Raw genomic sequence first — 27,536 nt, forward strand, 5'->3', positions numbered from 1 at the left:
GTCAATAAACTGGGTGACGCAACTCACTAGCGCGTTGGATCGACCGAGAGCACCGATACTCGGCACGCTCTACCGTACTCTCTCGCTCGCACACCTCCCTCCCATAGACCACCGAAATTCCTCGGCATCCGTCAACACCGACGGAGAGCACCGATACCGCGGCTCGCTCTCTCCCGTTCGCCCGCTCCGACCATCTTCGGCATCGTTCGGTACGCGTCGACACCGACGGAGAGCACCGATACCGTGGCTCGCTCTCCCGCTCTCGCTCGCTCCCGTTCGACCACCGTTCGACCGCTCAGGCGATCGAGTCACGTTGATTTTCGTTGAACGTAATCTGGATGTATTTTAACAAATACTATTATCGTACGACATTATATGACGTGTTATATGACATATTACTAAGTAAAAATGGTTAAGGCCGTCAGTAAAATACGTGAAGTTTCTTGGAGGTTTGGTGGTACGAATACTTAACCTCAAGCAATAAGACTACATTTTCTGTATTTCTTTTATTTTTGTAAATAAAATATGGCAAGTTATTGTAAAATCATATTGATGCATAATATAGATTTGTTTCATAATAACATTCCGTTTTAAATTTCCTTCTTTTTTGAAGATTATAAAAATAAGAATTGTTTCATTAATAAATTGAAAGTACACAATAATTTAAGTAATATATATAGTTTTATTACAGTCTTCTACACAGTGACACACCTGTACTATATAAGCATATAATTGTTACAGTAACTGCAGCAAGCAACGAATCTGATAATGTTGAAAAATCATTTCTGCAACTTAAGTTAGATTTAGAAGAAGATGGTAAAACTAAGGATGTTTTTGTAGAGATGACAATAAGTGAGTTTTACAAATTCCTACACAATTATTAATGCATGTGTTAACTGTTCCATAATTTTATATATTATCCTTTGTACAATTTAAATGTGTAAAAATAAAATTCTAATTATGTAATTACATGACTACAGTACATGATAATACAATTTACTGTGATAATTGACAATTGTATAGCATGTTATAAACAGTAAATACTTATACAGGTAGTTGATTATTTCATAAAAATAAGATCTTTACAGTATAAAAGTTAAAGAATCAATGTATATGTAATTCTAGATTTATACTTTTTCATAAAATAAATATTCCATACCTTAAGAGATTACCATCCCTCTCATTTACAAATTAATTACTCAGTTTCTTAATACCTGCTGGTAATCAAGACTATAGGTTGCATGCCCAATTGTACAATAAAATCGTAATGTTTCTTGCAAAATATCAAGTCTTAAAAATTGTTAACACCCTTTTAATTTCCATTTGCAGATTCATGTAGATTCTTTTTCAAAGAATTTGTCATCTGAAAACATAAATTCTTATAAATAAGAGATAGGACCTGTTAATTGTTTAGATTGCGTCTTTAAAAACGTTAAAAAATGTTTAAACACTTTGAAAAAAAGTTACGATTGCATTCAAATGGTAAATAGAAAATTGGGAAACTTTATTTATTCTTCAATAGTTAAAATACAATATTTTTGTTTTGTTACTTTTTTTTACAAACAATAACATGTTTTTATCACAATGAGATAGGAATTAACACATGTAATGAGTTCTATGTGCAGGGATGTATCGTCTCGTAAAAAATTATTTATCCCCCTAATTACATATGTATGCAAAACAATATCGAATATCGCAATCGCTTATAGTCCTAGTATAAACAAATATACACGTAATTATGCGTTATATTTACATTTTAAAAATGTTGATATGATGTCCGCGAATTAATAAACAATCTTTTTTTTAAGTAACATTAATAAGAAGTTCGTCAAATTAATACTGCATTTAGAAATACTATCGAAATAATGTCAAATAAGTGCAGTAGGAAATGATATGCTGTCTTATGAGTATATTCTGAGCGCGATTAAATACTAGTCAGATCTTTTCGAAGTTATTAAATTCGGAGCAGAGAACGTGAAAACGTTTTTAGAATTCCCGCATCTGAACGTATAGATTGGAGCAAAGACTTGCTTGAAACAGATTAGTAATGTGAAAGACAGGATGTTTTACAGTTCTTAGTGCCCTGCGTTTGGCCGGACGTGGACTGATTGCAGCACCTCTCTGGTTATAAGGTTCTGCTAATGCTAAAGCAGAATTTTTCGAGTCTGATGACGAACTTTCTTGTAGTCTTAATGTGTTGAGTTGTTGTATGGACTTGCCTCTTTCTGCTTTTTGTTGAATCGATTCTAAGACTGGAAGAATTGCACCAAGTAGAGGTCGCTTGGATGGTTCTCCAGCCCAGCATTGTACCATTAATTTCCAACATTCATCATCAAAAGAAGGTAATCGTTCAGGGCGTATACCTTATTATTATACAAAAAATATTAATTAAAGGAGAGATATAAAACAAAGATTAAGCATTCCCAGACTTTAATGGAATTACAATTACCTTTCTTGACACTGGTCCACAATTGTTCTTTATTGTGGAACTGTTCAAACGCGTCTGGTAATCTTACATGGCCTGCACATATGTACCAAAATAGAATCCCAAATGCATAAACATCAACACTACTATCATAATGGCCAGATAGAAGTTCTGGTGCCATATGAACAGGTGTTCCAACAATGCTCCCAGACATCATGGCTTCTGTGATACAGAAACCCAGGTCAGTTAATTTAGCCCTGTTCTCTGTATCAAGAAGAACATTTTTCAACTTAATGTCTCGATGAACAAGTCCTTGAGAGTGAAGATAACGTATTCCTTCCAACACATCTATTGCTATCTGTATACGCTCCAGCCAAGATAAACCGGCGCGGATTCCGCAATATAGATCGCGGCTCAAACGGTCGGATATTAAAAGAACCGCGGATCCAAGACCGAATCCTCCACCGTAAGACTGATCAATAACTGATCCACGAAGTTTTACTATCCTTTTATGGTCTGGGATAGATCTAGTGTAATAAAACTCCATGGCAAGATCTTTCCAGTGCCTTTCATCTGGTGGAACGACTGATTTGATTGCACATGGACCTGGTGCACCACCCCAGCCATCACAAGCAAATACCACTCCGTACTGTCCCCGTCCAATTTCTTTACCACAGTAAGGAATTCCATAGCGGACGGCGTCTGTCATCGATGTCGATTCTAGAGCTAGCTTTGCCAATCTAGGGGCATGGTATTTTCTAATAGCTATTCTCTGTTCCTCTGTCCTCTCTAATTTTCCAGAATAGTAATTTTCCAAAGATCTAAGAGCTGCTTGAAACGAATCATGGGATGCCTTAAGCTTGTCTCGAAATTGCATAGATATTGTTCTGGCTAGTCTTGCTGCTGACAAAGAATTGAGTACATCAATGGTCACTTTTCTTCTCCATGCTGCATCTAAAGTTGGTGTTGGCGTCCATGGCAACGGTAAAGACTTGAATAATTGCCTCAATCTTTCCAAGAATGAGTGTATTAAGGTCGGCGAAGAATTATGTAACTCAACATTGTACGCAGCCGAAAGTATCTGCTTTAAAGCATCGCTAGCTAGCAGACATGAATCACGTTCGTATGTTTTTTCGAGACTTAGCAGACAGCGCTGCAACGTCCCGACAAACGTTTCCCGCAAACAGTTCACAGAATTTACAAGTTGTTTTGCAACCTTTTCACCCAAACGGCCGAGCACGACCCTCTGAACTTCAGAAGTTGCAGTTCTAACAGTTGCTGACCATTCTGCCCTTTCAGTATCATTGAAAATGCTGCTTTGGTATGGATACAGATCGTTTTTTGACAATAATACATCATTCTTCATCTCTTGTATAATAGCCTGTATTAAATCAGTCAATTCCTCCTGGTTCTCATTAACGATTTTCATTAAGCTGGCGTATAGTTCATTTTCTTTTAGTTGCGCGTACTGTATTCTCCTTGGAGTTATTTGTATTTTACGTGCCATATCGAAGGCACTTAGAATAAATTTTCGCAGGCTAGTTGTGTGTACGTCGTTCAAACAAGTACTGGCATTAATAAGATATGTGTGCAAACATCCGCGAACGAAATATAAAATTCGATCTGTTTTCCTGCACGAATCTACTATGTCACTTGCGCTAACGTACTGTCCCCCACCCAGCCAAGATAGCTGATCAACTTCCATGGATTCTTCCATACCAAGGAAACCCAAGTTGGTCAGTTGTTCCAGCCATGTTATACCCAGTGAATTCATTTTGTCAAAATTAATACCCCCGTCCTCATCAGTTTTATGTGTCGAATCATTAAAATTCAAACGGTTTTGTAGTCTATGTTGTTCAGATTCAGTCAATTCAGCATCAATACTAGCCATCGTAATGTTTCCCAGTGACGATACAAATAGTACAGGACTAAATGGATACGTTTCCTTTAAGTCTTTGAGCTGTTCTAAATTTTGTTCTGTTAAAGGTTGTTCACCAAGAGCATAAAGAAATATTGGTAGAATATGCAATAGTCCTTTGTACAGAGTTTTGACTGCTCCAATATTTGGAGCAACAAACAATTGAACACCATCTCTTAATATGGACTGATTTAGCTTCACTTCAAGCACTGTTGGACAATTTATGTCCTCGGTACCAGATTTTGTTAAATCTTCTATTGGAAGAGTACTCCATGGTTCTTCATCTTCCTGTAAACTTTCAACTACCTCATATTCTAAACCTAATGTGAGACTAATATTATTTGTCAGACCATATGTAATTTTGATCCATCGCCACAGCCCATCAGATACTGGCAAAATATCATTAGAAAGTAAGCTATTCACTAAAGTTGCCTTTGCTTTACTATCTTGTCCAAAAATAACAATGGCAGGAGAATTTGATAAAATGTGTGTTATTCTGTCTAATGTCAATGGAGGCAATAATTCCTCAATAATATTTTCTGCAAAAAAAAAGTACCTTAAGATCTAAACTAATTTCAGAAGAATTCAAGTTCAGAATTGTAAATATTCACCTCCAGGAAAAATGTTTTCAATATTTATAAGTTCTAATGCTCGTTGAGTTTCATCAAGAATGTGTTGCAATTGATTTCTGTTGCGGTGATATCTTCTGAACTCTTGTGGTAATTTGCTTACCATTTTGTGAGTTTTATTTCAAAACCACTACTTCTCCAGTAACTTTCATACCCTAACAATAACGTTTACATATTTTTTAAAAATATATGGTAGAATATAAGTAGTATTAGACTATATTCATAGAGGCTAAGTCATTAATTATGGCTATTAGTGCTATTAGTAGTGATTAATATAATAACTGAATTGATACTGTCGTACCTAGAAATAATATCTACTGTCATGGATCTAATTAACTAAATAAATACACACCTCTTACGATATAGTACAAGGATCTTCTTACTAACCAAGAAGGCTAGTTGAGAGATGCAAAGGACAGTACTTATTCCTCAGCGATTAATTTCTTTCTTAACTTCAGTCATAACGGCGTCTTCTTTTCCAAATTTCAGTAATTTAATTAACGAATTTGTTTGATGTTCCATGTATAAAAACAATACGATAAATTACTATGCCGATCAGCGGGTGCGCGCTATTTCATGGTACATATGTAGCATATTTAACACCAACGTAACTCACACTGACATAAATACGAATTCTAAAATCTGACAGTTAAACTGACAACAGCACCACTCTGTTGTGGTGTTTATTTAAAAATAAAAATTTACAAAAAATGTATACATTCGATGGGCGCTGGGAACGGAGAGTGGTTATTCCGCCTCGAATGCAAGATATTTATTGCAATTAAATTCCCAATACAGCTGTGAGACACAGTTGGAAAGAAGACACTGAATTGCCTGATAAACCGTATGCACCATTTAGTCGGAACGATACGCTACTTTCGCGCATGCCTGTCTATCTTTTTGCTCTATGCGATTAACAGTGAATATAGAATAAACAAGATTCCCCTTATTTATGAAGATAAAAGCCTCGAATGGATATATATGTATTAATGCATATTGGTATCGAATTTATAGGCTTAGCGACTTACAGTGCGTGAATATTTATGCTATACTATATTTAAATGTCCATTATCATAAACGGATATCATGCGAAAATATCTTCTAAAGACACGCATAAGTGTACGTAACTGCAGTCGTTGCATCATATGTGAAACGTATTTTCCCTACGCGCTTTTATTAATAAAACTATGAATCATAGAGGTGTAAAAATATTTAAAATACGTGTAATGCATTTATCCATACGAAGAAATTGAGAGCAGTACCAGTAACGTATGTTCATTACTATTAATTAACGTTATAATGTATTCAGCAGTTTATACTGATAAATGTGATCCAGATTAATTGACTTTTCTGGAATAAGTCGTGGAAACCGCCTTAAGTTCAGATCTTCCCCTTCTTTACTGTTGCTACAAACATATAGATACAAATACATACTACGTCAACGACCAAAATAACTATTTATTGAAAGCTCTCTCTTGTACAATGGTATTCAATGCCATATAACGTGTTGTTATCGACAGTGTAAGCATGTATAACGAAAAATACATAGCCATCGCCTAATCGTAACTTTAACGATGTCTATGCAATTCCACTTAACAAGTAATTACTCTTAATCTACGTTTCGGGAGCTTTAATTTGAGAGGTCCACGAAGAAAAAGCTTCACAGGAAACCATTAAAACATGAATTTTTATGTGACCCTACGAACGCGGCTTTCTCCGGTCCGATGCAGATCGAACGATACGGCATTTTAATTAGGTCATCATACTTAAATATTATTAAATATTTTGAATTAGCAATTACTGAGTCTTAAGCTACGTCCCTTTGGCTTTAATTTACGTGCTTGGCGAAGAAAAAGCTCACCGGTAAACCGTTGAAAAATCAATTCCTCCGCAACCCCTTTATCAACCCTTGATCGGGGTTTTCGGGCCTAACGGAGATCGATCGTGATTTCCATTACGTTGTCGTAAATCTTTTCATTCAAATATTATGCAGGCTTTATCTACGTTCTTGAAGCTCTAATTTAGGAACTTGAGAAAGAAAAAACTCATAGAATACAAATGTAAAATCGATGTGCCCCGAATCCGTTTTGCGAATAATAATTATTGGAATGGGAAAATCATAAAAATTAAATTAATCAACAACAATATATGTATTGCATCTTGAGGAAATTCCACGGTATTTTCTTACGTATATTCTAAGTTCTGCTAAGAATCTAACTGTTTTAAACTAATTAAAAAAATAATCTACGACGGGTACGGCCAAACTCATTCTACTGCATCATAAAATGAATGGTGTCGTCACCTAGCATTACGGAGGCTGCACTAATCGGCTAGTAGCTTGAGCGTTTCTCTATAGACGGCGCTATAATTAATTTTCGCGTTATGTAATTATTTTGTTCATTATTTCAATTTTCAACATTCTGGACTTTCAAGTAGAATCTATCACTTACAATGAATGCAATGAAGTTCAATGGAAAATTATCCACCGATGAATTTCATGTTCTGTTGTGGATTAATTCAACTTTTGGGTGTCTTGTGGTTTTTACAATTAAATAATTATTATTCCCAAGACGGATTTTGGACACATCGATTTTACATCTGCATTGTGTAGACCTTCTTCTTTCCCAAGTTTTTAAATTGAAGCTTAAAGAACGTAGATAAAGCCTGCGTAATATTTAAATGATATTACTTTACGACAACGTAGTGTAAATAACGATCGATCTCCATTAGGTCTGAAAACCCCGATCAAGGGATTGCGGAGGAATTGATTTTTCAACGGTTTCCCGTTCAGCTTTTTCTCCACCAAGCACAGAAACTAAAGCTAACGGAACGTAGAATAAGACTTAGTAATTGTTAATTGAAAATACTTACGACGATATTAGTGAAATCCCGATCGATCCCCAAGAGGCTCGAGGAGACCGTTCATAGGGTCATCAAAGAATTCAGATTTCAATGGTTTCCTGTAGAGCTATTTTTTCGCACAGCTCTTAAATTACAGTTTTAACAACGTAGATTAATCTCGACTAATTGCTCATTATAAAGATGTACGATAACTTAGTTAATGTCACGATCGATTTTCTCGAAACCTAAGAAATCCGATCAAAGGGTTCTGCAAGAATTGATGTTTTAACGGTTTCCCGTTCAGCTTTTTCTTCACTAATCTCTTGAATTCAAGTTTGAAGAACGCCGATTAAGTCCTAGTAATTGTTAATTATTTACAATTTCGACGGCGTGCTAAAAATCGTGATAGATCTTCAAAAAGCTTCACCACCCTGATCATACAATACCATAGCAGTTAAAATGGCGACTGGTGAGTGACACGTGGATACGGTATCCCATAATCTATTTTTCTATAACCTCAAACAGTGATTCGGGAACAGAATTCCAAAATGCTAGAAGATTATTTGCTAAAAAGTCATGAAGATGAGTTAGAACAGATCTTAGACGCCATTGATGTTAATGTTTTCTACTCCATTCACGTGAAGTGAGTACTTTCTGATTAATTTCATTTTCTAATCGTCTCAAAGTTAATCCTGTTGCAGCTTCGTATCATTATTCGAAGCTGATGCCGATCTAGCACAGAAAATACTACGATATCCTAGGTATTATTTGCCGCTATGCGATGAAGGTGCCATAAAAGCTCAGGAACAAATAACAAAACCAGAGCAAATTGTAAAAAAAAAAGTAATTACAATGTAGCACATAGATTCATTTCATATTACATTAGTGCTTGGATGACCTCATTATTTATAAATAATTAACATTTGTATGCTCTTATTTGGACTACCTTGAGTAGGTTCGTATCAGAGTTACTGCTGTGCCAGTCACGGTGGACCAAGGCCAAATAGGTCAACTAGTGTCAACAAGTGGTATAGCAGTGAGAATATCACAACCTACAGTATTAAAGCTTGTTCAACGATATAGTTGCAAAAAATGCAATCATATCACTGTTGCAAAAGTTAGTAGATTACATTAATATCATCTATACTTCTATCCTGATCAGTAGTTTAGTAATTACTTGATTTTAGTATAAATGGGAAACACAAGCATTTACAGATACTACAGAATGTGAAATATGTCATGCAACAAACATTAAAGCCATCACAGCTTTTGATCTAGAGGACTCTTCAGATTGCCAAGAAATAAGACTACAAGTACATTATTATTTTCTGTTGATGCTTATTGTGTTCTTTTTCTTAACTTCATTAACTTTGAGTGCTTTTGATTAGGAGAAATATAGAATAGACACCAACAGGTCTCTTGCTGAAGAACTACACATTATCTTGTTAGATGATTTAGTTGATAAATGTAGACCTGGAGATAATGTTGAAATCAGGTGAATAATTATTACCTGTAGATGTAACAGACTACCAAATACAGACGTTCGATTAATCACCATCCAATTGTAGTGGTGTGGTTGTGCGAGTGTGGGGTCCGTTAGAAGTCGGTGAACGTTTAGAGGCAACGACCATGATGATAGCAAACAGCGTCTCTGTACGACGTAAGATATCTGAAACGTCTTCCACCCAAGAGATAAGGGACGTGTTCAAGAGTTATTGGGATCAATACAGCGACAATCCTTTACTGGGCAGAGACAATATTCTGGCCTCGATTTGCCCGCAACTATACGGGATGTACACAGCAAAATTAGCGTTGGCCATCGTTTTAGCCGGCGGTGTTCCAAAACATAACGAAAGTGGTAACTGTCTGCCTCGTTGTCCTCTTTATTACACACTAAATGCAAAATACAAACGTATTGGTAAAAAAATAAGGAACACGCGTGCGAGGCGAACCCCATCTTCTCTTAATCGGCGACCCCGGGACCGGAAAGTCTCAGTTGCTTCGTGCAGCGTCTCGCTTAGCTGTAAGATCGGTCCTTACAACTGGTATCGGATCAACTGCGGCTGGACTTACAGCAACTGCTGTCAGAGTTAGTCATCGTTACATTCAATCTATTACCTGTAATATTATCCAGTTGAGTCTTAAATGAACCTCCGTTTTCCTTTCCGTGACCTAAGATATTCTTTAATTAACATTCATCTGTACTAATATTCAAGTATTTCTGACATCATTATTACTTCTGATCCAACTGAATTAATAAATAATATGAAACGTACCAATGAGTAATCATACAGTTTCAACCTCGAATTTCTTACCGACATTACAAATGGCAGCTGCTCGGGAGTAGTAAACTGATTTATGAAAGGAAATTGTAGATTACTCAGTGGTATATTTAATATAGAAATTATACGGAAATAAAAATCCTTGTGAATAGGACTCAGAAGGCTGGCATTTGGAAGCTGGAGCGTTGGTGTTAGCCGACGGCGGAATCTGTTGCGTGGACGAGTTCACGACAATGAGTTCGCAAGACAGAACCTCTGTGCACGAGGCCATGGAACAGCAAACGATATCAATCGCCAAAGCTGGGTTGGTTAGTACGTTAAATTCCAGGTGTTCAGTGATCGCAGCGATCAATCCAAATGGCGGACAGTTCAACGACGAACAAGAGTGGGAAACGAATCTCGGGGATGCCCTGTTGTCAAGGTTCGACTTGATTCTCCTTTTGAAGGACAGTAGGAATCCAGTATGGGACAAACTGACGTCAGATCATATTCTGAGAGCCGCCTACGAGAAGAAAGAAAGCACGGCGCGAACGTAAATCAAAGAATTTCACGATTTCCAGAGTTCTTTTTTTTTTCGATTCTAGCCGCCATTTTGTTTTAACAGAGATCTAAAGAATCACATCGAGTTGTTAAAGTCAGAAGGAGTATGGAAAGAAGAGTCCTTGCGAGAGTATTTGGCTCATATTCACTCGTTGCAGCCGGAATTAACGAAGGAAGCTGAATTAGTACTTAGGGCGACTTATCTTTATCATAGATCCCATCCTGGGAGACGAGAAGAAAGAACGACAGTACGTCTGTTGGACAGTCTTATCAGGTAGCAAAGGCAACGTGTAGAATAATTTAGTAAATGATAATTAATTATTTGGTACCTGTTAACCGAGAAGAAAAAGTGAATTTAGATTTGGTTATACTCCAATCGTGCTTAATACTCGGATCGCGGGATGAAATAACGGTATACATATATTCTTCAGATTAGCCGAGGGTCACGCTAAACTGATGTTCAAGTCGAAAATTGAACTTATGGACGCCATATTTGTGATTAAGCTAATTGGTACTGGAAGCCCGTCTGAGGTTGATCCCGGCTGTTCGTTTCCGACTGATCCAATGGCAGTATATAAATCTGAAGGTATGTATTATTAATTTCTGATGAATTCAGTGATATATATCTATTGGAAACGAAAATAATCTTATCTAATCGCATCCGAGGAAAGATCAGTGGAATTTTCTCTAATCACAGGTAAAATGTTATTGAGTACTATTGGCCTGGAACAGTTAGAACATTTACTGTGAGAGCTACGGTTTCTACGAAGTTCATATGAGATTCTCGATCGATCAATTGTTAACAGAAGAGATTGAGTTCGTTATGATTAAACTAAGTATTTTATTTGTCACTTTTTGTTTCTTTCTTCTATACCGCTTACACAAGTACAAATATACCAGCGTATTTATAAAATTTAAACAACTTTTTGTTTATACAAAACGAATTACTCTATTGTTCATTGCGATTCAATAAAGGTGTTGTGATAATTGTAATCAATTTAAACGTTGTCTCGTGTGTAAAAATATATTTGGGGGTGAGGGCATAATCTGTTTGGTTTGAGTCTCAACAAATAACAAGGTCCTCAATCTTTCTTTCTTTCATTTTTTGCCATTTCATTTTGCATATCCCGAACAATAACTTGATATACGTTTTCCAGTTGATCTGAGACGATTAGATACATCCAAGTAAAGGTAACGGCAACGATTTAAACCCAATGTTTCGTAGTCTATAAATAATTTATCGATAATTAATAAATAATTAGACATGCGGTAAAGGTCAGGACTTGAAAATATCCTTTACACGCATGCACCGCGCACACACACATATACATAATACGTATATGTATTTCTCTTAAACTTTACAAAGTGGTTGAACATTTCAAAGGATCTAAATAACAAGTACTTAATAAAGAGAGGCCATATATTACAACATTGCAAGGAATGTCACAGGACGTTTATCCAAGGGAGTAGATTAAAGGACATCGAGCTTCTGTATAATTCATCAGTAAATTAACGCTTATCGATCAACAATCGAGAATTAAATTCTATAATCGTGGACACGACTGTTCGAGTTGTATTTTGATTTTTGTATCGAACCCGTGTGCGCGTTCCCGTCGAGAAAGCCGCGCGCGAGCGCGTAATCGCGATCGCGATCGAAGAGATCGCTGAACAGGTGTCACTAAAATACAAAAGCTAGCAAATATATGGTACGTATATAGAAGCAATAATATGAGAATTAGTGATATGATTATTGATAGCTCACTCCTAGTAGATGATAAATTATTTCGCGGCTCTGTCGAATCAATACCGAACTAAAGATGATGTGATACGCGTCACATGGTTTATCTGACGTGCGCACAGACACCGCTGCGTGTTAATTTTGAATACTTTTAACGAAATGAAGAAAACAGTGGCGTTAAATGGTTCGAGCAGACAAAGTGGCCGGGTTAACTGTTTCACGAAATTTATCCAATAAATTATACACGCAAAATCGTTCTTCTGCTTGTAATCGATAATCAAAGAGCCATGCACAGATACGATTTCGAAAACACAAACGGACGACTCTAAGTAGATACTATAGCTTTGTCGATGAAAGAACAAAAATCTCCGTGGAACATTATTAGTTTCTTGTAATGCACAGGTTAACGCGTCAGTACTATGATCTATCGGTTTTACTGAGCGGCAAAACACATCAGGATACCTGAAGGATTAATCGTGATGAGGCATCGGCGTTTGCTTTAGTAACGGGGTTGATTAGCGGCACTAGACATTTGGGCGTGGATAGCATTGGCGGCGACGTTGCTCGCGGCGTTTTGCACGTGCTCATTGCGCAAGAAAGTTGTTGCGAATTCCTGTTGCGCTTTCGAAACACTGGCGTCGGATGAACGATAGATACGATGGATCTGTGGAAGACATTGCTATTTATGGAAACGTTCTCCGCCCATCTAGACCTAAGACTATTTTATTTGAAACCGGAAATAAAGAACAGTTCAAGGCACTGTTTCTATCCATTACTGCCACTAATGTGAGACGAAATAATTTGAATACGATTAATTAATACACTTCAAATCGAATAATTATGTCTTCTGTTTTCATCAGTTCGATTCATGTCAGACTCTAAATTTCTCTAATATATTGGGTTAGTTAATATTGAATGATTTCATTAATTTCTGAAAAGAAGATAAACTTTAAACTAAATACTAAGATCTCTGAAATATTTGATACCTTAGTCAACAATAAGAGATCACCACCCGCAGCAGCGACGAAACAAAGAGCCACAAAGAGTAGTACAAGGCCAACAAAGATTCCTGAGGGCGATTTGTCGAACTGCGCGATAGCTGTTATTATACCGCTGAAATTACAAAAAATTGTATAAGCGTAATCGTAAACTCGATCTCCCGTGAATTAGATCGATATGTTACCAAGTTCCAGAACCCGGAATGCCTATAGCCTGGATCGCTGTTACGATCAATTGAAAGAAGAAGACGAAGAAGAACACCATAAAGTTGAATGAGCTGTCATTTCTAAAAGATAGAGATTATTTAAGGATATTCTGCACCTGAGGGACCATCGATGTGTAATCGTGTACGCACTTGAAGGCTCTGTACGCTGGTCTGAACCAGCACAAAAACGAGAATGGTGTAAACAGTATGAGGTACAATATTCCAAGACCGAACGTTGAAAATTGCCCGCGACTTAAGAGTAGCACGAATCCACCGAGTACATTCAGGACTAAAACGCAGCCGTGGACTGTAATAAAAAATACGAAAAACGAAAAATACTTCGATCGTTCTTTCGAGAAATTGTTCGTTTCTTTGCCGGTGCTAATTTTAATACGTCGGACTTACACATCCACAATCTATACAGTTGCCTCACTGTATTTTGAAAGTTTGAGTGTATTTCCACCTCAATGTCTTGATAGAAGCATGGTTGAAAGCAGTACTTGTCAGGCAACGGTGGCCAGTTTCGTTTTGCTTGAATATCAAGAATAGATTGATTTATAAGAACATGCACTAAATATTTAGTTTCTGTTAATTGGACTTACGATAATAGGAGGGACTCCTCATTTCTTCTTCTGTCCTAGCCTTCCATTCTGGCTCCGGTCTTGGCTAGAATAAAGTATTTTCTCAAAAATGATGTTACTAAAGAGAAATTCAAGATGAAATATTATTGCACATAGAATTTCAAGAAATTTACATCTGAAGGAGGGGACATGGTATTGCCAATGGCTGCATTGACAGTTTGCTGAGGGGTACGAGCATATGCAGGTGGTGGTGCCTCTTGATTAGAAGTCTGAAGTGTAGCTGGCTGTTGTGTTACCCCAAGTCCTCCATAAATAGGAGGATTTGAGGCACCTCTAACTTGTGCAGTTCCTTGTGAGCCCTGCTCTGCAAAGGGATTATAGTCTTCCAGACCTCTATTGACTGGTGTAGAGGACACAGCTCTCCTAATTGAAGGATCCTAAGCAACAAATAAAAGCAAGAACTACTGAAAATTTCCCATTACCAACAATTTGAAACTAGAAAAATATTTGTACATGACTATGCTAAAGAAATGAGTACATAGAAGAAAATTCTATATTTGGAATCAACAGTGGTTTCAAGGATTTCCTTACTATAGATACATAAGAAATGAATTTCGTTTTCTTGTTATAGAATCCGAAATATGTTAGAAGATATATTCTGCAACAAAAGGTGAACATCTATTTTTCCTGCTATAGATAAAGATATACACATAGAGAAAAGTAATTGGTATTTATGAGTATTAAACATTCATAAACGTTACGTCGCAGCTAATATGCAGATTAATCGACTGTAAAAAAATTCATAATTCAATCATATATACTTAATTTCCATTTGACAGTTCTGCAGGCAATATTGAACGAAGCATTGCGTGCATCCGATGAAATGCTTACCGAAAATGGATCATTGATATTCGGTTCCCCGAAGGGATTCTCGTCAAAGCCAGACATCTTCGTCGTTGTTCGCCGAACGGCGCACCAATATACCGTAGAAAATTAATAAGACTTTAATACACTCAAAATAATCTTATCTAAACCAGCCTACACTTCACTATTCATTGCGCTGCGGTTTCATACGGTATCGCCGGCACACTAGTCGAATAGCTCATCGTCCGTATATGGAACTGCTGCCACGTCTATCAGTAATTCTGTTAGGGTCGTTCCACAGAACTGAATTTGACGTTAAGTACTATCCCCAGGGCAATAAACAACGTGGGCGAAATGTTTGTTCAAAATTTGGTTACACCTAACCTAACCTTAACTGACCTAACCGACCTAACCGGACTTAGCATGAATCAAATTTAACCCCAGACTTAACCCGGTATTTTTAAACGATGGCGCTTGAACGTCCCCATTCTTTAGGATAACGTTAAATGTAGATGAAGAACACAAAATTGTAAGGCTAATATCTAAAAATGATCAAGTGAATCGATGCCTTTACTTAATATTGATGTAATTGTATGCAATCAGACTGGATAATACGTTAGTATCGATGCTTCAATCGTTCTGTGCTGAGATATTTCGTTGTTCAGATTGTTTCCCTAAGCCGGCTTCTTTCATAAATTACTCCGATCCTTTCAACTCCTTGTCTTCAGGTTTGTCATACGAAACTGAATACTATTCAGATAAGTATGTTTATCATACTGTGTTTGAAGAATGTGCCAGATTATCCAGAAAATTAAGTTCTTTTTCCATTGGTCCTTATACAGCGATTTTTCTGAAAAGCTAAGGTACTACGATCAGGGGTTGATTCAAGCGGGGGTGGAAAAAAACGGAAGTCGTTTCGTGGCCAATGTACTTACACGACGCAGGCGCAAAAAGATAAAGTAGCGTAATACTAGCGGGACTACCAGTCGCTATGCGCTTACCCCAGTACGTAAAGTGCTTTTTTGCATTGATCATTAAGATCTGCCGTGCGTTCCTCAGCAAAGAGAACCGTTTGAAAAAGATACTGCTCGAATTATCGGACGCGGTCGACAGGGAAAGACAGGGGTGGGATGCGGGGGAGATTTAAATATTCACGGCGATGAGATGGATGGGGAGCGCGTGACCACTTTTACGAATGTAAGTGAGTTTCCTTCTTCAACGAACAATTTCTAAGAGCAACGAGAAACTTTTCATACATTTAGAAAATTTAATTAAACCCTCGTCACGATTAATTAACGAAACAAATAAGAGAATTTGCTTGAAAATTACTTAATACTGTTCGGTGGTGAACGGAATTAAAAACGATTACAGAATGGATATAACTTCGCTGGTACCGGCTGGTCTTCTTGCCGGCCAGGTGGATCTGTACGACATCCAGGCTGGTTATAATAAATTTTCCGAGAATTTGCGGAAGTTTACACCGCAGGCGATACAATGCGCGATATTCTGCGGTGGCTCCAGATGCAAGTATGAAAACCCGAAGGCTTGGCCGCCCGTGCATATGGCGATACAGAACATCTTTTCGCATTGGTAAGACTTTCCCAGAAGCTTATTAACATTTCTGTTATTTCACCCCATATAATCAAACGGATCGTATAAATTCAAACTCATCCCTTTACATTAATATTTACTTCGACAAGACAAAATCGATCATAACCGTGAAATAATTGAACTGATGTCAGGTGAATCATTGAGTAATTCACTAATCTTTAAAAATTTACCATTTGTATCTATAGAAATAAAAAATTCAAACTACTTTAACAATACTAGACTGTCATCCCATATTATTACGAAGTATTTTGGTTACTTTGTCGAAGAAGAATAGTGGCTCAATTGTTTAGTAAATCAAAATCTTACAGATCATAACAATTTCCAATGTTTTCTAATTGCTTTTACAAAATTCAATCGATCATAATCGCGGGGCAATTAACTACCCTCACCCCCTCCGAATAGATAAAATTAAACTCAATGCCATGTGATTCGATATACATATAACATTGTTAAATACATGGATGGTAATAGCGTGGGATGAGTTCCTGGCATCGATTTTCCGCCGAAATGGTACCGAACGATACGGGTGTCTTCGAGTCGCAAAGTAATCTAATGTCGCGTTTGTTCCCCTCTTTTCTGTCGCGGTCGACGAAGTTGGAGGTTTGTAAGGGTTGATCCATTCCTCAGGGTGACGGATGACGTTCTCGCAATGGCACGACCGAACACCGCGCAGGTAATAAAAAAAGATATAATTGCACAGTTTCAAGGGTGGAGCATAAAAACCATAATAAACCTGCAAACGCCGGGCGAGCATGCGAGCTGCGGTGGTCCTCTCGAAGCGAGCGGCTTCACATACGACCCCAACATCTTCATGAAAAATGGCAGTAGGTATTAAAGCGTTGTAGTCTTTAACGGAAAAAACTATTTAAATTATTAATAAAAAGAGAAATAACAAGACACGCTTCAATGTGTAAAGAAAAGTAACCAGGCAAAACGGACTATAGAAAAGTTTTCAAACTTCCGAAGTTTCTTAATTAATAATTCTCTGCTTACAAATGGATTCAATCCTGTTACATTTATACATATTACATCTAACGGGAAATATGGCCTACAAGAAAATCCTTTAAATCCTTAAATTTTCACGTCAAGATGAATCACGTAATAATTTGATGCTTTCGGATTATTTTCAATCAATTATATTTTTACACCGTCCCATTTCTATTGGCAATGACTTTGTCCAGTTCACGGAACAAAAGTACACTCGACTAATCTGGAAAACAGAATATCGGCAATAATGGTAGAGGCCTCCGTATTACTAGCGTACAGAAATAGTATGTACTTAAGAATGAAATTGAATCGCGCGCGATGGGGTAGCTTGTCCTTGCGGGGCAGTTAAAACCCAGCAGGGGGAATCAGCTTCGAGTCAGATCGAAGAAGTTCAGGTGGGAACATGCAATGCAGCAAAATCACATCGTGTATCCATGCGGAGAAAACAGTTGTTTCACGCGGGGGGGGGGGGGGGGGGGGTTAGATCTTACGGATTTGTTGCAGTTTACTATTACAATTTCGCGTTGAAGGACTACGGGGACGCGACCATGGGTAAGCTTCTGGACATGGTCAAGGTCGTGGCCTTCGGGGTGCAAGAAGGAAGAGTGGCGATTCACTGTCACGCCGGTAAATCGATTTCTTTTTCGTTCCGAATAGAAGCGAATGTAGGTTCGAGGTCTGTATTTTTCAACGGTCTCATTAAGCTATCTCTCGCGAATCTCGGTTCGCGTGATGAACGCGATCCTGTAAAACTGTTGTCGAGAAGTCAGCCGAATATCTTATCGCGGAGGACGGTATATAGATGCACTCGATTTTCCTTATCGTCACTTGTTCTCGTCACGTTTCAATTCGAATGGATTGTTGGAGGTTTTCGCGATCACTCCGCCTCCTTATCACCGATCTCGAACCTTTATATGAGTCCATATCGATCTCTAAGGGCACACCTGTTTCACATGTTTCGCCTGTCGCGATACCAGTTTTGGTGCATTGCGTGCCGCAGGACGCCGGTGCATCGGGATTTTTGCATTCGTTATGCATAATACCGGCCTCTCCCTTGAACTTTCGAGCGCATTGCGGCCGTAAAAATTGCATGTACGATGTAAATTCGGGGGAAAAGGACGATGGTGGAAGGGGACCAATCTGGCCATCGAAAATTTATATGCAGTAAATCATCGATGAGTGTTCGAAGGTTCCTGGACATTGAGTGTCTAGATGTCATTCCTATTATTAAGGGGGAGGGGACTCCCCTGTGGAACCAATCTGTGCCGAAGAGTTTTCCAACACTCATCGATGATTAACTGTACTTTGGAAATGATACCAAAATCGAGACGATTTATTTCGTTATTATTTCACGGGGATCAAACCAAATTCGGTGGTTCCTTGAGAAATATCTTGATCTGAATATTATTTACCTTTTGTACACAAGGGGTTAAAACGAACAATCGAACCGAACGGAATGAAAATGGGGTAAAGTAGTTTCGAATGACAATCGCGATAGAAAATTTAGTATCCCCTCTGTAACGAATATGTCTAATTGACGGGATGAGCGCGTGTTTGCGAACCATAAAACGTAACCGGTCCATCACCTTAAGAAAATTTATGTGCACGAAAAATAGATAAGGGCGGATAAGGAATTGGGGTGTAACCACGGTTCTATTTACGATTCGTAACTATAGTAGTGAGCACGTTCAAAGTAGGAAGTTGTTGAAAAACAGAGGAACGATTCATAAAATGGCCTGAGATCCCCAGCGATACTGTGCACGCACGGGGGGTTCAGAAACCCGAGCGCAAACTTGCGTTCGATCGAATCGATTGGTTATTCGATAACACCGTTCTCCGACTCGTGCCTACATAACAATCATAAATGTTACATTCTCCGACGATTTATCCGACAATCAGTCACAGAATGTGCACTTACGAGACCCATGGATTATCTACACGAAGGTATTACGAAACGGTATATGCACCAATGATTTATTACGCGAGTTTTCTTCTTACTTGAGCACGAAACGCTGGTATTTATCATGGAAAATACATCAACGACACCGGAAATTCTTCCTGGAACGGACTCACCGCGATATCGTCGAGATTTAATTCCGTTTCCGAAATTCCACGCGTGTCTCGCGTGTTCTCTCTGCGACTTAATTAGGGGGTTCGAATGGCGTGGACATATATTAGCTAGTCGAGACACAGGACGCGGCGATATCGAATGATTGTAGCGCCGGATACGTCATAACTCTTGTTAATTCTGGGACATCGTCGGCTACGGTAACCAGCTCCGGATTCGATTCACGGGCACGTAATTTGTATCTCGGATTAGCGGCGATCGATGATCGTGGAATTAACTGGAGACGCGCACGGTATTTCCCTTTCTATAGACAGTATAGTGCGACTATAGAGGGAGTAGTGAACAGGATTTTGTAATCGTATCAGTAACTGGGGGGTTATTTTTTTAGCGGAAGTTGACAAGAAAAATTGCATTTTCAGGCCTGGGCAGAACCGGCGTTCTGATCGCGTGCTACCTTATTTACAGTCTTCGTGTGCGCGCGAACGACGCCATACGATTCGTACGCATGAAACGCCCGTCCGCGATACAGACGCGAGGGCAGATACTTTGCATCCAGGAATTCGAGCATTTCGTTCTTCCGCAAATGATAGTTTTCCCTTTGAGCAGCGCGATTGGGGACCGTAAATCTTGTAGCCTGCAGTCGCACCTCAAGAAACAGCACAACTTTCTGCACGGCTACGAGCAACGTACCTTCAAACACATTCCAAAGGTTCCGTTCAACATTGCTATCGCAAAATATAATACCGATACCTTCTTACAATTAGACGTAGAACGACTAATTAACACTTTATCGACCGATAGTCTATTAACCAGCTTTTAAATCTTAGTTTTAATAGATCAAAAAATCTATTAATATTACCCTTAGATCCCAACCGCGATTGAACCGTTTAATAATAGTTCCTTGGCTGTTAATCGTTATCTATAAATAGCAATCGGTAGATAAAGTGTTAAGAAACTAATACAGTAATGCGACGTATTCGGGTTCGCTTCGGAGCATTCATGTCAAGACGGAATGTTTTTCAGCCCCTCATAAATTTATTTTCTGCCCGAAACCCGTCCTCTACTTAGCTACCGTTTACTTTGTTTTGATTGGTTCCGAAGGGGAACTCGTTTTCATTTGCCGAACGATTACTTTAGATCGTCTTCACTATTTGCGAGAGAATCCTCCAGCTATGCGACTGTCAGGAGGATAATTCGCCGAGCGAGATTAGATTCGAAGTCTCTAGCACATCGTTCACGCAAAAGTTCATATCGAACGTGTTGGAGAAATTGCGCGACAACAAAGGGAACAACATCAAGCACTCTTACTCGTGGGCCGAGTCCCTTGCAGACTCTTCTCTCGACTGTTCTAGTAAGTTAAAATCATCAAAATTATTATCTACGAGAAATTTTTAATGATAAATTCTTCAGGCTCTGCGAAGGCGTGCGCGAGTGGTAGTCAGGCGTCTTCGAGGGACACCTCCGACGATATTGGTCGATTGAGCGACGTGTTCTGCACTTCCCCGGACACTCCGTCTTGCGATTCCACTTATCCAGGTGAATCCACCTGCAAAATAATGATAGTGTCAGTGAGAAGTGGTCTATTGAGAACGATTCGGATTAATGTCTCGTAGGTCTTGATGACAACTGCGTGGACGATGTCCTCGGTGATGGTATCCACGGTCAAGATCTGGTGGACAACGACTGCTACAAGGAGATTCAGTCGCACATGGACTTGAAGGTTGCCGCTCAGAATGCAGCCTTCGAAACTGTGAGCACGGAAGAGGCTATCAGAGCTCTGATCAGGGACAACGCGACGTTGCCTGATAAGACGAAGAAGCGTTTGCTGGATTACCAGGTGACTGAGTTAAAATACGACTTTGGTTAGTTTAGTCTGTATAACAGACAGAGTAAAAAACTCCTAGGATGATTCGACCTCAGAGTGTTTAACACAGAATTTTCGAAGAATTTCTATTAGACCATGGTGATTGTTAGGATAATAAAAATAGCAGAAATGTATATTTCCAGGCGGATCTGAATCACAGATCAACAGCCTGGCAGAGACTGCAAATGGAAACCAACTTAAACATCCTCTCAGGATTACTGTTCGAGTGGCTGGAGACCCTGAAGCACCCTGTGCTCGACATAGACAGTCTGAGTTACATCGTTGTTTGGGGTTCCAAGCCACAACGATGCCTCGAGAAGCTGTCCGCTTGTAACAGATATCTATTGGAGTATCTTCTACGATTCGTCACTCGATTGAGACCGATGACGGCCGAAAGTCAGAGCTTGATAACGAAACGATTCATGGCCACCCTCACTCAACAGAGTATTTGGATCAGGAGTTCTTTCTATCCTTCCAGTAAATATGAAACAAAATTTCGATTCGCTTGTCGATAGTTCGCTAAGTAGAGTGTAGTAGGTATATACTTAAGGAGAACGTGAAGCTTCTTGGAGCTAGTATAGAGGCGGAAAACGTTATCAATATCCATTCTCGGATTGTTGTATATTTGATGAGGTTTGTCTACACAGTTGTCATACGTCTACGTTCCCCGCCATTACACGATCGCCAGAAATATTGATTCATCTAAGCCCAAGCTACATTGTCCTATTTATATTATCAATTGTAGTCGGTACGCGTCGGGACGAAACGTGACAGGCCTCGATACACCGATTCTATCCCACTCCCCCTCCTATTTCCATTCTGAATTATGTATTTATCCCTGAATCAGGTATCAGGGAAAATACAGTTCAAGTTCTATCGAATAGAGTCCGTATTTGGTCGTACGACTTTTCGTTTGCAGACAAAAATTTCCATAAGCTACGTCGAGGAACCGCGGCGAAGCTCAACGAATTTTTCATCAGGTTGATGAACCTGATAGAGGAGGTGAACACGCAGGAAATGGAAAGATCCTCGTGGTCCTCGAAATGGGTATTGGTGTCGAGTCAATTGCGACAAATAGAGGCGCAACAGACGGAGGACGATGAAGCCAATTTGATTTGATCGAGAAAGTGATAATGGGAACATCGAGCGTTCAGGGGGACCGAAGACATTGTTGCTAATTTGGATTTGGATGGAATGTGGAGCAGTCGTTGATTTGAAATATTTATTTTTACAATGGTCGAATATGTCGTCTCGTTCAAACCGTGTATATTCCAAGCTATAAAGTAACGTAATAAAAGAGAGTATTTTAGTAGTAATAAGTTACGCGTTAATTCATTAACCATTTTCTTTTAGGATTTTAATCAACGAACACAAACCGCGACGAAACGATAAATAATGATAAGAGCTACGTTGGGTAAGGAAATTTCTTTCTGTGTCGTAAAATGGTATTTTATCGATTAGACCTAAACAGATTCTGCTTTTGTCGACTGGCAGTATTGTGTACCAGTAGACGGTAATCCTACAATGAAATTATTGATTATTCAATAATAGTTCTACGTTGTGAATAATTTCTGATAAATTTCATTTTAGTTGGCAGTTTCGAAAGTAATTTGTACTGAAAAATTTCGAGTACGAAAAACTGTCTAAATAATATGGAAGTCTCAAAGACAGAATTGAATTGTTTGCAGTTCTTTTATTAAAGATGACAAACAAGGAGTTTCGGAAACAAACAGTTTAGACAGCTTTGTATCCTCATATTCACGAATTGCTGTTTTATTATATATATATTCTTTTCAAGACGATTCTATTAGATAAAGACTTAATTCTAGAGCTTAATTCGAGCTAGAAAATGCGATTCCTTAAGTCCTCTATGTACAGTACGATATAAGTCTTCTCGTCATCTAAACACATATATCGTTAAACACATCGATGATTCACGTGTATAAATTCTTGTCGAACCTAACAGGATCGTATCTTCCCCTCCCTTTAAGCATATACAAACGATGTCAGTCTTATACAAAGAAAGTACAGTGAAAATTATAAACTCTCGATGGTACTTACAATTATTTACTTAATCGACAAGAAAACTGCTAGATCCTCCGCCGCCCTTTTTTCCGCCGGCGCGCGCGCGTGAAAAAAAGGGTACGATGAAACACAGCTGAGAGGGTTTTGGTTATTTTTCTTTTAGTAACACATTTAATTTTTCTTGGTAAAATCGGTACATTTTTACAAGGCAACTTATCATACAATACTTAGTAAAATAATCCAGACGACAGGGTTCTAGGAATTTTCGTCGAATAATCCTAAAGAGCTCGGATCTGCGTTCAAGAACTTCCTAGTTTCCGCACGTTTCCCATAGTATTTTTCTTTTTTTTGTTTTTATTCATACGGCACAGGATAATACTGAAGGAGTTTTCGTTCGCGAAGTCAGACACACGCGCGAGATCCGATCGAAGCGACGAGAACAATTTCAAAAAACTAGTCCGAGAAACTTCATTTTCTTTCCCCCCCCCCTTTTTGTCACCAATGTATTGTGTCGCGCCGTGCTTGAAAAAATAGATCCTTCGCGTTTCAAACCTAAAACACTTGTTCCCCTGGGGAAATAAACAACGAAAATTCTTTCGATGTGAACGTCTCCTAAGCGTTGCTCACTATAATCTGATATGATCGCGGTGTGGCTCCTCGCGCGCCGTAACAAATAGATCCTCGAGGGGATCGAATCGCTCGACCTCACTCGAGGGGGAGTAATTAAAAAACAACATACACCCGTTTCCGCGAACTATTATCTGGCCGAGAAACACACGACTTCTCAAGATCGACGAACGCGGAGAGTATACGCTAAAATGCTCCCGTTGTTCCAAAACTTCCTACGCTCGTACGAAAAATTTAAACATTTCTTTACAGTACCTAGTCGAAATATACAACAAACATAACAGGGAACGTTTAAACATGTACAATATAGAATATTCGCAAGGTAACAGCGGGCTACTATACAAAAGTTCGTGAAACGAATGAAAAAAATCGTCGTACGGTCTCTCTCGTGTTATCTTTCTTTGTTTTGCAGTGTTTTCTTATTCCATCGATTCGATCACACTTCTAAATCGATCGTCACGTTGTTTTCGATCGAAACGAGGAAAAGTGTACATTCTTCGGTCGAGCTGCCGACCCGTGAGAATCGACGGTCGTCGTCTTTGTTCTCGGGGAAATTCGAGATTATTTTCTTTTTCAAAAGTAAAAATTAAATGCAGCCGAGACACGCGCGCATACTTATTTTGTCCGTGTGTATGTACGTGTGTGTGTGTGTGTGTGTGTTTTTTTTTTCGTGTATGTATATACGACTGTTTTACATACCACACAAGTATATCGATAAACTCATTCATTCGCAGAAAATGTACGCAATGTTTTCGCAAATCCCTAATGCCTCGACGAGTTTAACTATTTACAGGAGAGTCTTCTTTCTATGTTATATCAAGTCCTTAATCCGTTATACACAATACATATAGACTTAGATATTATGTAATAGGTAGCGTTACGTGAAAGCGAGCCCCAATCTGCACCAAGTGTTATCGATCTTTCCACCCCCGTGGAACACTTTCCTTCGTTCTTTTGCTTTTTCTATAAATTCGAATTGTTCAATGACGTTTCGCGACGATACACACACACATATACACAGGTTTTCCCTATCGACAAATGTGATACTAAACGATGATAGTAAGTGGAACTTGATTTTAACGTTATGAAGAAGACATGAAAATAAGGAAGATTCCGAACCTAGTAATAGTGTGAAACTTAAACGTCTAACTATTTTACAACCGGAATGGTAAGAATACCTAACAGAGCACTGAAAAGTCTAGGATAATGTATAAATGACACTTGAAGTAAGAGGGGAGGGGGGGAGGGCAGGGGTGATAGATTACGTGCCTCACCAGGTGTCTAAATTTTAGGACCGAATAGTGGCAACCGACAGGGCAGGTAAACGTTAGAACGATCAAGGTTTGTAAACAATGGGCAGCGAATGGTTTCAAAAAAGATCGAGGGTAGTCGTGTGACATCTAGCGAGGCAGGACTCGTCAAACATAAAAAAAAAAGAACCATAGGAATGTTACCCTTGGATTTCGATTCGATTTCGTAGATCGTTCGAATCTCGTGTGATTAATATAAACGAATTATTGTTCACTTATATCAAAAAGAACTGTACTAGGTTACCACTCCACTTGAGAGAATTAAAAAATCAAGTGTATTTTTCTCGTACCGAGTATTTTGTAAAATTTTCGTAAATAATTTTTTACGATTGTTTTCAATATTTACTTACGAAATTTCCGCGTGTTCGTAGCGTTCACTGCGATCGTAGAAGCACTAACGGCACTTTCTTTACCGTAACATCGATCCATAGTCCCTATAGATCCCCGTCACAGGAAACGCAGCCTGCAGGCGACGGAAGTCCCGCATCGACGATTAATACACCCCCGCAATTAAGGAGCTGCAAAACTATCTACACGCGCTACCGTCCACGAGAACTAATTTAATTTACAAAAATATTACAAACAAACGTATCACCTTCTGTGCTACGAGTCGAACGGAATATATCACACACGCTCGAGCGAGACTTCCGGTCGCCGTTGGCGGCGGTTGAAGGGCGCGCACACACGATACATACGCACACAATACTCGCGAAAGTCCATAAAAAAGAAAAAATTGGAATAGATCGTGTCACGATAATTGTGCGATCCCCGAAGAATTTTTCACGTCCGGTGCCGAGTAGAGCTCGCTTTCGACTGAACTCGTGGTCTCGGGGGGGCTCGAAGATCGACGAGTACAGGCGCCCCTCACCCCAAACGATGCTTCAGGTTCGACTGGCCGCAGTCCCATTTCGAAAATTCGGAACCGAGCTCGATTACACGAGGGGGTGAGGGGGGGTGAGGGTGTTCCAGGGCGAGTTCATAATTGTTTTTTTTTATCTTTCAGAGGGAGAACGGGGGCCATCGACATCTAATTTTTTTTTTCTTATAATTTCGATACGTATACGTATTAATATATGTATATGTATATGCATACATAGTAATTTAATTTATTTATAAGTGTTCGTGCCATCCGCTTTGCCTGCTGCTTTTTTGCATCTGTTTCCTGCGCGTCGTCTCGTTTCGTCTTTGCTAAATCCCCGTTTATTTCTATCCCTTTCTAACGGTGATCAAGGTTCCAAATTGTGAAATTGTATGGTAAAAAAATTGCGCGCGCGCGCGCGCACGTTTTTTTTTTTTTTGCATCATCGACGTTAATATGATCGTCGATGGAAACGCTACTTTACCCCCTCTAAACTATACACAGGCGTCGGAGCAGCGGACGGGCGCGTACGGGGAAACGCGTCGCTTGTGGACGCCCCTTAATTTTAAGTGTCTGATATGGAGCTCCCCCCCGGTCAAGGAGTCCGGCTTTTATTCATTTACATCACGAGAGATTTTTGATCCTCACGATCCTTAATTTAACCGCGATTACATTAAAGACTAAAAAGTGTCAGTCGTTTTACTTTACCCGCGTGTGCCCGGCACCGCCCACAGCCTCACGATTTACTCCCTTAAAATTTAAATTCCAGCCTTTTCCCGTCCTTCTACACGAGAAACTGATCGCATGCACCATCATTTCCCTCGCTCGAGAATTTTGAAATTCTCGATTTCTTTAAATACAATCGATGATTCCCATTGTTAAATCATACAACGAACTTGTCGCGTGACACGCGTGCACGCGCTACCGGAAGTACGAAACGAGCCACGACGCCGGGATCGATTTATCTCTCTTCGCTCCTTTCATTTTTTTTCTTAAGGATATCTGAAATTGCGGATACAATCCGTTCGTTTCTTTACTATCTTCATTTATACTCGTTAATGCAATGTACACGAAACAGAGAGAGAGAGAGAGAGAGAGAGAGAGAGAGAGAAAAGAGAGAGAGGAGAGAGAGGAGAGGGAGAGAGAGAAAGTGTGTGTGTCTG

At 39.0% G+C, this 27,536-nt stretch overlaps 4 protein-coding genes across 8 annotated transcripts; 2 read left to right on the plus strand and 2 right to left on the minus strand.

Moving 5' to 3' along the window:
- Positions 1-1,783: 1,783 nt before the first annotated feature.
- On the minus strand, positions 1,784-9,391 carry LOC107185472 (dual serine/threonine and tyrosine protein kinase-like). 3 transcript variants are annotated; one of them, XM_015573158.1, is made up of 5 exons: positions 5,589-5,649; positions 5,325-5,442; positions 4,955-5,127; positions 2,450-4,882; positions 1,784-2,363 (listed from the first exon to the last, which is right to left on the minus strand). In XM_015573158.1, the coding sequence occupies exons 3-5, from the start codon at positions 5,076-5,078 to the stop codon at positions 1,987-1,989; spliced, it is 2,934 nt and encodes a 977-aa protein (XP_015428644.1). In that variant the 5' UTR covers positions 5,079-5,127; positions 5,325-5,442; positions 5,589-5,649; the 3' UTR covers positions 1,784-1,986. The 3 variants fall into 3 exon arrangements, with proteins under 3 accessions (XP_015428644.1, XP_015428645.1, XP_015428643.1); XM_015573159.1 differs by lacking the exons at positions 5,325-5,442; positions 5,589-5,649 and adding an exon at positions 9,324-9,391; XM_015573157.1 differs by having other exon boundaries at positions 5,325-5,613.
- LOC107185473 (DNA helicase MCM9-like) lies at positions 8,362-11,499 on the plus strand. Its single transcript, XM_015573160.1, has 11 exons — positions 8,362-8,456; positions 8,515-8,656; positions 8,769-8,930; positions 9,001-9,126; positions 9,202-9,308; positions 9,382-9,671; positions 9,745-9,902; positions 10,248-10,627; positions 10,700-10,909; positions 11,067-11,221; positions 11,333-11,499. The coding sequence occupies exons 1-11, from the start codon at positions 8,362-8,364 to the stop codon at positions 11,383-11,385; spliced, it is 1,878 nt and encodes a 625-aa protein (XP_015428646.1). The 3' UTR covers positions 11,386-11,499.
- LOC107185474 (secretory carrier-associated membrane protein 5A) lies at positions 9,873-15,233 on the minus strand. 3 transcript variants are annotated; one of them, XM_015573163.1, is made up of 9 exons: positions 15,050-15,233; positions 14,332-14,595; positions 14,180-14,243; positions 13,983-14,108; positions 13,728-13,884; positions 13,557-13,658; positions 13,360-13,486; positions 12,836-13,037; positions 9,873-9,931 (listed from the first exon to the last, which is right to left on the minus strand). In XM_015573163.1, the coding sequence occupies exons 1-8, from the start codon at positions 15,104-15,106 to the stop codon at positions 12,873-12,875; spliced, it is 1,062 nt and encodes a 353-aa protein (XP_015428649.1). In that variant the 5' UTR covers positions 15,107-15,233; the 3' UTR covers positions 9,873-9,931; positions 12,836-12,872. The 3 variants fall into 3 exon arrangements, with proteins under 3 accessions (XP_015428649.1, XP_015428648.1, XP_015428647.1); XM_015573162.1 differs by lacking the exon at positions 9,873-9,931 and adding an exon at positions 11,628-11,861; XM_015573161.1 differs by lacking the exon at positions 9,873-9,931 and having other exon boundaries at positions 12,038-13,037.
- A 1,161-nt stretch (positions 15,234-16,394) lies between these two features.
- Positions 16,395-22,671, plus strand: LOC107185368 (protein tyrosine phosphatase domain-containing protein 1-like). Its single transcript, XM_015573034.1, has 9 exons — positions 16,395-16,612; positions 17,261-17,457; positions 18,125-18,247; positions 20,108-20,397; positions 20,826-21,039; positions 21,099-21,224; positions 21,302-21,525; positions 21,696-22,029; positions 22,472-22,671. Exons 1-9 carry the CDS (start codon positions 16,395-16,397, stop codon positions 22,669-22,671), a joined length of 1,926 nt encoding a protein of 641 aa, XP_015428520.1.
- Positions 22,672-27,536: the final 4,865 nt, after the last annotated feature.

Source organism: Dufourea novaeangliae, unplaced genomic scaffold (assembly GCF_001272555.1).
Source record: "Dufourea novaeangliae isolate 0120121106 unplaced genomic scaffold, ASM127255v1 scaffold57, whole genome shotgun sequence".
Classification (NCBI taxonomy): Eukaryota; Metazoa; Arthropoda; class Insecta; order Hymenoptera; family Halictidae; genus Dufourea; species Dufourea novaeangliae.

Coding starts and splice junctions, on each gene's coding strand:
- LOC107185472 (XM_015573159.1), bottom strand. CDS start 5,078: ATGGTAAGCAAATTACCACAAGAGTTCAGAAGATATCACCGCAACAGA. Junction 4,883..4,954: donor TGAAAACATTTTTCCTGGAG/GTGAATATTTAC, acceptor TTTTTTTTGCAG/AAAATATTATTGAGGAATTA. Junction 2,364..2,449: donor GTGGACCAGTGTCAAGAAAG/GTAATTGTAATT, acceptor TATAATAATAAG/GTATACGCCCTGAACGATTA.
- LOC107185473 (XM_015573160.1), top strand. CDS start 8,362: ATGCTAGAAGATTATTTGCTAAAAAGTCATGAAGATGAGTTAGAACAG. Junction 8,931..9,000: donor ATCATATCACTGTTGCAAAA/GTTAGTAGATTA, acceptor ACTTGATTTTAG/TATAAATGGGAAACACAAGC. Junction 9,903..10,247: donor TTACAGCAACTGCTGTCAGA/GTTAGTCATCGT, acceptor CCTTGTGAATAG/GACTCAGAAGGCTGGCATTT.
- LOC107185474 (XM_015573163.1), bottom strand. CDS start 15,106: ATGTCTGGCTTTGACGAGAATCCCTTCGGGGAACCGAATATCAATGAT. Junction 13,885..13,982: donor ACTGTATAGATTGTGGATGT/GTAAGTCCGACG, acceptor TTTTTATTACAG/TCCACGGCTGCGTTTTAGTC. Junction 13,038..13,359: donor ATCTCTTATTGTTGACTAAG/GTATCAAATATT, acceptor TGTCTTCCACAG/ATCCATCGTATCTATCGTTC.
- LOC107185368 (XM_015573034.1), top strand. CDS start 16,395: ATGGATATAACTTCGCTGGTACCGGCTGGTCTTCTTGCCGGCCAGGTG. Junction 21,040..21,098: donor CTCTTCTCTCGACTGTTCTA/GTAAGTTAAAAT, acceptor TAAATTCTTCAG/GCTCTGCGAAGGCGTGCGCG. Junction 21,526..21,695: donor AGCGTTTGCTGGATTACCAG/GTGACTGAGTTA, acceptor GTATATTTCCAG/GCGGATCTGAATCACAGATC.